This window comes from Saccoglossus kowalevskii, chromosome 21 (assembly GCF_978046115.1).
Source record: "Saccoglossus kowalevskii chromosome 21, keSacKowa6.1, whole genome shotgun sequence".
Classification (NCBI taxonomy): domain Eukaryota; kingdom Metazoa; phylum Hemichordata; class Enteropneusta; family Harrimaniidae; genus Saccoglossus; species Saccoglossus kowalevskii.
The window spans coordinates 27,813,893-27,824,342 of NC_140661.1; the positions used below are offsets into that span (position 1 = coordinate 27,813,893).

At 36.7% G+C, this 10,450-nt stretch overlaps 1 protein-coding gene across 1 annotated transcript; it reads right to left on the reverse strand.

The window, feature by feature from the left end:
• Positions 1–2,417: 2,417 nt before the first annotated feature.
• LOC102800634 (prefoldin subunit 5-like) lies at positions 2,418–10,294 on the reverse strand. Its single transcript, XM_006818852.3, has 6 exons — positions 10,198–10,294; positions 7,753–7,855; positions 7,018–7,049; positions 6,491–6,565; positions 4,488–4,593; positions 2,418–3,131 (listed from the first exon to the last, which is right to left on the reverse strand). Exons 1-6 carry the CDS (start codon positions 10,279–10,281, stop codon positions 3,058–3,060), a joined length of 474 nt encoding a protein of 157 aa, XP_006818915.2. The 5' UTR covers positions 10,282–10,294; the 3' UTR covers positions 2,418–3,057.
• Between the last annotated feature and the right edge of the window lie 156 nt (positions 10,295–10,450).

The window sequence follows — 10,450 nt, forward strand, 5'->3', positions numbered from 1 at the left end:
ATGAGATGTGGCAACCATCTTGGATTTCAACAAATAACTGCATAGAACAATGCAAAATGCTTTGTACTGATGAGATGTGGCAACCATCTTGGATTTCAACAAATGACTGCATAGAACAATGCAAAATGCTTTGTACTGATGAGATGTGGCAACCATCTTGGATTTCAACAAATGACTGCATAGAACAATGCAAAATGCTTTGTACTGATGAGATGTGGCAACCATCTTGGAATTCAACAAATGACTGCATAGAACAATGCAAAATGCTTTGTACTGATGAGATGTGGCAACCATCTTGGATTTCAACAAATGCCTGCATAGAACAATGCAAAATGCTTTGTACTGATGAGATGTGGCAACCATCTTGGATTTCAACAAATGACTGCATAGAACAATGCAAAATGCTTTGTACTGATGAGATGTGGCAACCATCTTGGATTTCAACAAATGACTGCATAGAACAATGCAAAATGCTTTGTACTGATGAGATGTGGCAACCATCTTGGATTTCAACAAATGCCTGCATAGAACAATGCAAAATGCTTTGTACTGATGAGATGTGGCAACCATCTTGGATTTCAACAAATGACTGCATAGAACAATGCAAAATGCTTTGTACTGATGAGATGTGGCAACCATTTTGGAATTCAACAAATGACTGCATAGAACAATGCAAAATGCTTTGTACTGATGAGATGTGGCAACCATCTTGGAATTCAACAAATGACTGCATAGAACAATGCAAAATGCTTTGTACTGATGAGATGTGGCAACCATCTTGGATTTCAACAAATGACTGCATAGAACAATGCAAAATGCTTTGTACTGATGGGATGTGGCAACCATCTTGGATTTCAACAAATGACTGCATAGAACAATGCAAAATGCTTTGTACTGATGAGATGTGGCAACCATCTTGGATTTCAACAAATGACTGCATAGAACAATGCAAAATGCTTTGTACTGATGAGATGTGGCAACCATCTTGGATTTCAACAAATGACTGCATAGAACAATGCAAAATGCTTTGTACTGATGAGATGTGGCAACCATCTTGGATTTCAACAAATGACTGCATAGAACAATGCAAAATGCTTTGTGCTGATGAGATGTGGCAACCATCTTGGATTTCAACAAATGACTGCATAGAACAATGCAAAATGCTTTGTACTGATGAGATGTGGCAACCATCTTGGATTTCAACAAATGACTGCATAGAACAATGCAAAATGCTTTGTACTGATGAGATGTGGCAACCATCTTGGAATTCAACAAATGACTGCATAGAACAATGCAAAATGCTTTGTACTGATGAGATGTGGCAACCATCTTGGATTTCAACAAATGACTGCATAGAACAATGCAAAATGCTTTGTGCTGATGAGATGTGGCAACCATCTTGGATTTCAACAAATGACTGCATAGAACAATGCAAAATGCTTTATACTGATGAGATGTGGCAACCATCTTGGATTTCAACAAATGACTGCATAGAACAATGCAAAATGCTTTGTACTGATGAGATGTGGCAACCATCTTGGAATTCAACAAATGACTGCATAGAACAATGCAAAATGCTTTGTACTGATGAGATGTGGCAACCATCTTGGATTTCAACAAATGCCTGCATAGAACAATGCAAAATGCTTTGTACTGATGAGATGTGGCAACCATCTTGGATTTCAACAAATGACTGCATAGAACAATGCAAAATGCTTTGTACTGATGAGATGTGGCAACCATCTTGGATTTCAACAAATGACTGCATAGAACAATGCAAAATGCTTTGTACTGATGAGATGTGGCAACCATCTTGGATTTCAACAAATGACTGCATATAACAATGCAAAATGCTTTGTACTGATGGGATGTGACAACCATCTTGGATTTCAGCAAATGACTGCATAGAACAATGCAAAATGCTTTGTACTGATGAGATGTGGCAACCATCTTGGATTTCAACAAATGACTGCATAGAACAATGCAAAATGCTTTGTACTGATGAGATGTGGCAACCATCTTGGATTTCAACAAATGACTGCACAGAACAATGCAAAATGCTTCGTGGTTTATAGAAATATGGCTACTATAATTATAAGGTAGTCTGTAGACCTATCTACCATGAAAATAATGGCATGAATAAGCTGAAATTTTATTTGGTAAACTTCAATGAGGCAATGGTACAGTGGTTATTGTGTTTGTTTTGCATCACAAAGATTCTTGGTTTGATTCCCAGAGCTGACTGCTCACTCAGTAGCATAGAGTATAGTCTGCCTTCCAAACAGGCGGTATTAGTTTTGGGAGACGCATGCAATTGCAATTATCACCTAAGACAACACAAAAGTCTAAAGAGAAAACGGTGACTTCAATATCCAGAAATGTCGCCTGGCACAAAAATATGCAGCTTGAAACTTGACTTTACAAACAAAAATGTTTATTTTACTTGCAAAGAACCATATACAAAAAGCAAATTACTTCAATATCTGTGAATAAATCCACTACATCGAAAGAGAAAAACATCAACTGAATGCAGTATTATTATAACATGTCAGGAATAGGTAGTTGAATTTATAGAGATATGTATTCTGGGTAATTGTTGAATTCACAGAGAAGGGAATTCTGGGTTATTGTTGAATTTATAGAGAAGGGAATTCTGGGTAATTGTTGAATTTATAGAGAAGGGAATTCTGGGTTTGTAATTGATCGAGAAAGTTAGGTCAATTGAAAAATCTGTTTCATCAAAAAATATTTTCTACCAAATTTCAGATTACATAATTAATTTTTTTCACCAAATAAACAGATTTCCAAACTTTTTAAAGAAGTAACATGTATGAGAGTTACCGGTAAACAAAAATTACACAATGCTTTTTAAAAATGGGATTTGTAAGTGGAAACATAGCTGATATTAGGCATCAAAAATTTAATTTCTATTCACAGGATTCAGAATCTCAAGTAAAATGGATTCAATGAAGGTTCAAACAAATTACTGGGAAAAGAATTACTACTAATTTGAATTGGAAAGTAACTTCCACACCATAATCTGGGTTTGTTGATCTGTTATGTCTTGGCTACAGTGGATTGTTGAGCCATCATCTGTGCTTGGATCTTCATTTGCATAACTCCAACAATAGCTTAAAGATAAAAATGATTTTGATATTAGTAAAAAAGTTAAGTCAAAGCACTATATTAAAATATGGCACAACTGTTGGACCACCACTTGTCTTCAATATATATTTTACATGTCTTAAATTATTCATTCAGAGAATAAAGGACAATGTACTGCCAATAATAACAGGGCAAGGATATGTGCAAATAATGGTATATTATTGATACAAGTGAACTATGTCACACACAACTCATGCATATTCATCAATACCAGTGACCCATGTCACACACAACTCATGCATATTCATCAATACCAGTGACCCATGTCACACACAACTCGTGCATATTTATCAATACCAGTGAACCATGTCACACACAACTCATGCATATTCATCAATACCAGTGACCCATGTCACACACAACTCATGCATATTCATCAATACCAGTGACCCATGTCACACACAACTCGTGCATATTTATCAATACCAGTGAACCATGTCACACACAACTCATGCATATTCATCAATACCAGTGACCCATGTCACACACAACTCATGCATATTCATCAATACCAGTGAACCATGTCACACACAACTCGTGCATATTCATCAATACCAGTGACCCATGTCACACACAACTCGTGCATATTCATCAATACCAGTGACCCATGTCACACACAACTCGTGCATATCCATCAATACCAGTGACCCATGTCACACACAACTCATGCATATTCATCAATACCAGTGACCCATGTCACACACAACTCATGCATATTTATCAATACCAGTGAACCATGTCACACACAACTCGTGCATATTCATCAATACCAGTGAACCATGTCACACACAACTCATGCATATTTATCAATACCAGTGAACCATGTCACACACAACTCATGCATATTCATCAATACCAGTGACCCATGTCACACACAACTCATGCATATTCATCAATACCAGTGACCCATGTCACACACAACTCGTGCATATTCATCAATACCAGTGAACCATGTCACACACAACTCGTGCATATTCATCAATACCAGTGACCCATGTCACACACAACTCATGCATATTCATCAATACCAGTGACCCATGTCACACACAACTCGTGCATATTTATCAATACCAGTGAACCATGTCACACACAACTCGTGCATATTTATCAATATCAGTGAACCATGTCACGCAGCTCATGTATATGTCACACCCAACGCATATTTATCAATACCAGTGAACCATCTCACAACACAACTCATGTATATGTCACACCCAACTCATACATATTCATCAATACCGGTGACCCATGTCACTAACAACTCGTGCATATTTATCAATATCATAGTGTTCTGTGTCACATACAACTTATAAGAGACTAACCTTGTTTTAGTTTGACTTTTTCTTGAAGAATATCTGTCAGTTTGTCTACTTGAGTATTTATAAAGTCAATTTTACGTTTGAAGTACTTATCAGCATCCATGACATTCTGTGAAGAAAATAATAAAATTATAAGAAAACAAAACCACTGTTTTACATGAAACATGCTGAATGTAGTGTCAATGGCTTAACCATTTCACCACAAAACAGTCCTGTTTATATTGATATTGATAAAATATAAAAAAAAAGTGCAGAAAAATTAGGGCGAGAAAGTCAGGTGAAAAGGTTAAGATAGCAAGAAGCAAAAAATAGTCAAATTTTTCTTTACAATCGAAAATATTTCAAACTAAATCACCATAGCTAATCAAATTTCTGTAGGATGCTACTCAAATGGATGTTTGACACATTAAACAAACAAACAAACACTGCTATGTTTTTGCATAATACATTCAGATTGTATTTGTGTTGTTTGAGCAGACTTACCGGTAGATGCAGAGTATATTTGATAGTGTATTGTGACTAAACAGATGCATTTGAACTACAGGGCATTTGTAAACAGTCGACTAATGCTGTTGAACAGTAATGTTTGACAATGATTATCCCCGTGATTGGTATATTTACATAACAACGGATATTAACATATCACTGCTAACATGCACAATGTTTTCTTAAATTTGCACCCTTTGGTATGAAATTATTCACAACATGATTAATATCTTCAGCAGTAGAGCACTGGTCAATAAATTATAACATGTGTTTTATCAAATTTGAAAAATGAGTAACTATCTCATTGGGACCTCGTCAAATTTACTATGTCATTGCCCCACATTTCAAATTTACACTGATGATTTACAAGTCACCGAGAGATGTGAATGTGTCTGGATTTTAAAATATAATACTTTGTTGTTGTAGCATAATGGCATGTCAAAAATGTTAACTAGTGGTGAATTACTCGTCGCTTGATTTGTACGGTTTCAATGCAGTCAAGTTTTCATGGCTGTCCCTTAAAACTTATTTGACCTCAGTTAAGTTGAATGATTTGATTGGGTGTGCCAAGGAACTGAATCCATCAATCAGTGCAAATATAACAGTGAGGTATACAGGTTTCTCAGTGAGGTATCCAGGTTTCCCAGTGAGGTACCCAGGTTTCCCAGTGAGGTATCCAGGTTTCTCAGTGAGGTATCCAGGTTTCCCAGTGAGGTATCCAGGTTTCTCAGTGAGGTACCCAGGTTTTTAAGTGAGGTAGCTAGGTTTCTCAGCGATGTATCCAGGTTTCTCAGCGATGTATCCAGGTTTCGTAGTGAGGTATCCAGGTTTCTCAGTGAGGTATCCAGGTTTCTTAGTGAGGTACCCAGGTTTCTCAGTAAGGTAGCTAGGTTTCACAGTGAGGTGTCCAGGTTTCTCAGTGAGGTATCCAGGTTTCTCAGTGAGGTATCCAGGTTTCTCAGTGAGGTATCCAGGTTTCTCAGTGAGATACCCAGGTTTCACAGTGAGGTACCCAGATTTCACAGTGAGGAAGCTAGGTTTCTCAGCGAGATACCCAGGTTTCACAGTGAGGTAACCAGGTTTCACAGTGAGGTTACCCAGGTTTCACAGTGAGGTACCCAGATTTCACAGTGAGGAAGCTAGGTTTCTCAGCGAGATACCCAGGTTTCACAGTGAGGTAACCAGGTTTCTCAGTGAGGTACACCAAGGTTTCTCAGCTAGGTTTCTCAGTGAGGTACTAAAGTTCCTCAGTGAGGAACTAAGGTTTCTCAGTGAGGTACCTAGGTTTCACAGTGAGGTACCCAGGTTTCACAGTGAAGTACCCAGGTTTCACAGTGAGGTACTAAGGTTTCTCAGTGAGGTACCCAGGTTTCACAGTGAGGTACTAAGGTTCCACAGTGAGGTACCCAGGTTTCACAGTGAGGTACCCAGGTTTCACAGTGAGGTACCCAAGTTGTAAACCAATTGGGGGACCAATTTACCAGGTTTCTTTAGTCTGGAAGAAACCAATGAAGACTTACCTTTTCAACATAATATCCTGTTCCAACATCTATAAGAACATTGTTGACATCACTTAACTTGCCAGGAACATATAACTGTAATCAGCAAGTCAAGGATATGTACAACAGTAACTATTATTATCAATGGGATAGGGTGCTTAAAGGTTGAATTTTATAATAAAAGTTGGAAAGTAAATGTCTAAATCTAGACAAGTAACTGTAATCATCAAATTTTATGACAATGTTTAAAATCATTCCCATTTGGCATGTGTGTAAAAAACTGTAAACCTTGTTCGCTCATTCGGGCAAAAATCAGTAATTGCCAGACCCAACTAAAATCAACAATAATCATGATTGGCTATCAGTATGATACATGACTAAAACAGGGTATATTTACTCAGTCAGTGACACAGTAGTACATTACATTATCAGTATAGCTTGGATTAAAATAATAAAAAATATAGACAGAAATGCAATATATGGTCCTTTGTTGGGAGAACATCCACAATGAATATCTGAGAAAAAAAATCATTACTTAAAAAGGATACTGAGCTGGTCAATGGAACAAGGATTTCTTTTCCTGGAGAAATAAGAGTGATGATATAGATATATGATATACACAAACAAACTTAATTTATTATCAATCAACTCACTTAAGCTAATCTAGGGAAACCAATCTTCATAGTGTCTGTGTCCATGTAAACTAACCTATGATGTACAAAAACTTTGAAAGTTTCAAATGGTACCAGTCACAGTAAACACCAAACCAAGGAAGTCTTAAAACCAGAAACCATGTCAGCCAATCCAAATGTAATGAATTTTTCATAGTGACTGTACCACTGTAAGTTAGGGAGTCTTAAAATGGTACAAGTGTCCATGTTTAGCAAGCTAGGGAGTCTTGTAATGTCAATAGAGGATTTTCCGTACAATTGCGAGATCTCGCGAGATGCATGAAAGACGTGCGTCGAACGCCTGCCGCAAAAATCGAACGATTTCATTTTGAACTTGAATTTCCTTATTTCGTAGCTCACACTGACCGGCCGATCTTCGACAGAGGAATATTGCTTCCGAATACCCTTACTTAATCGAAATTGTCTATCATCAAATGTGGACAGCACATTATTAAGCATGGAATTGTCACCAAAATACTTTCGCGTTTGTCGAATCCCACACGATGTTTGATGTCACTACGACGCTATGACCTTTGTTTGTCCTGTTTTTACGTTCGATTTCACGCATAACGCGTGATTCTCGCAGTGTACGGAAAATGGTCTATTGTTTACCTTCAGTGTCTTTGTTCAGCTTGGACAGGCTATCACATGACTCTTGTAACTTGGTTTGAGCAATTCTCAGTTGAGTGATGGAAGAAGAAAAAAATTCTAATTCCTAGAAAGTGAAAAATAAAAAAATTGAAAATGTCCTCAGTGTACATAAGATGTATTGTGCACTGAAGTGACTTCTCATCAATATAGTCACACATTCAGTGTGCAGGATACTAAAAACAAGCTGTGGTTAGACACAACCAATAATCTACAGTCAAACCTCATTACTATGAACAAGTTTTGAAATCTTTTAAAGTATTTAATCGCAAAATCCTACAAGGCTCTCTTTGAAGCTAACTGCATAAAGCCATGATAGGTACATTTCATTTCGCCTATCAATAATGTTTACATCATTAATTGGGGATTTTGGCAAAATTTCACCCAAACATCACTGTTGTATAAAAGAATAGGTCGAATAAGTTTGCTGGACAAAGACAGAGAAATGCCTAAATTTTGATTTGAACCAAGTTTGGCTTTTTGAATGTTCTTAAAGAGTTTTGAATTTCCCATTTGCACTAATATTCAGATCTAGATAGTTGATTGCATTAATTGTGTTAAGTTCAGGATCCTCAAGAAAGTAAGTGTAGTTATTCAGAAATCTATTTCATTTGTTTTAATCTTCGTTTTACCAAGATTGACTGAGAGCTTTCATTGTTCTATGTAATTATACAGTTTGTCCAAGCATGTTTGTAACCCTTGCTTTATTTTGTGAAAACATGACTATGTCATCACATAGAGCATGGAACTATAAACCCCAGGAAGAACAACGAAACTAAGAGGATTAAAAAAACCTTTGTCTTAGTTTATCTTACAGTGCTTTCGCTTTTGTTTCCACAACATTAGTCATACTCCATGTTAGTTGCCGCCGATACACCTGTATCAACCGCTTTGCTGGAAACGGAAAACTTGAAAAAAAAATTTCATATCTGCGCAGTAAAATATTTCGTTCACTACGCATGCGCAAACAAGTCGGTCTGCAGGGTGACCTTCAGTGTACCGGAAATCATGCAACGGGTCGGAGTTTTAGTGAGTTTTCATAATTTTCAATGTCGTTTTTAGATTACTTCTTGTTTTTTTCAACCCTCGAAAAAATAAGGTTGCGAAAGTTTGCGAAACATGGGGTTTGGTATGCTGTTTGTTGTCGCTCATTTATCAGTGTTTTTGTCTTGGCGCCATTGTTTTTTTATGCTATAACCGAAACAACTCGATCACGTGATCTCCCGTAGTCGCCCGATTGACTCTGAAAATGACCGATAGTCGGAGATAAACGTTCATTTGCGTAAATCGGCTTATTTTTTAATGCGACGAAATAAACAGTCAAAATAAACATTCAACATCGCGGCAACTATCATAGTTCAAAGGAAACGAAGTGGTTGTTCTTCCTGGGGTTTATAGTTCCATGCATAGAGTAAGCAACCGACATTTCAGTTCCCGAGAATTGGGGGGGGGGGTCACATGACCTCAGGCTGAAGACATCAGGTAAGTCGTTCGTTAGTTCGTTGTTAATTAATCCTGTGTTTGAGATTCTCTGGTTAACCTTTCATTACATTTAACTTTACTCGTTTCATACATTTTTCCAGAAATGCCAGATTTTATTAATTTGAGAAAAAGCCCATTATGCCAAACACTGTCGAAAAGTCAGTACTATTAAAAAATTGAAAAGGTGATCAGCACTTTTCAAAAAATTAAACAAGTAATCAAAAATGTTAACTCAGAATTGGTCAAAAAACCAAAGTGTTTTGCAAAGTTGCACGCCATCTTGCTAACTGACTGTCCAAATAATTCTCAGAATGTCTGTACAGTCTTTCTGATGTTAACAAATGAAATGCATTTCACCTAATAGCACAATAAACCTACAACTTTTTTTTTCATTGTAATTCAAATATTTATTGTTATAACCTAGATGTATGTTCCAACCATGAAGGAAGTTTTACATTTTTAATTTCACGTTTACTAGTACCCTAGTGACTAAAGCAAAAAAGCTGTCACACAATTGGTCGAATTGTAACCGTCATTGGTCGATTCAGACTACTCAGTAATCGCAATAAACTACTAATAATTTTACTTGCATGACAACGACTTGAATTGACAGCACGGGAAATATGCCACACTCTATTCACATATCCTAAAAAAGGATTACCGTTCTCAATTGAAATATATTGCACGGTTATTTTACAAGTAACCGGTCAGTTTGGTATCGCAAATAGCGGGAAGTTCAAACGAGGTGAACACGGATTATAATTCTAGTCTCACAGGTGACACATTTTAAACAAGCAGCTTCAATATTTTCAGTCACACAGTCTGAGTTTCTATCGCAGGTGATTTATGGTTGATTACATCACATTGATTGGAACAACCAGCTGAAAAGTCATTATATACATTTGTAAAATAAAAGAAACTCCCTACCTGGTCTATATTATTTTTAAGCTGATCTAATTGTGGTAAAGGCAGCTGCATAAATTTTTCTTGTGCTTCTCCAGGGCCGGCCATTTTGATTTTCTGTGATACTGGACGATTCTATCCACCTCAGATGGGGTTTCTAATATTGAATAGATCTATCGATATACTAATGTTGTATTTAATGAATTATTTTAATTATAACTGCAAATATCTTGGTTTGATACGTATTTAATGTAAATAAAAGAACTAAACTATGTCT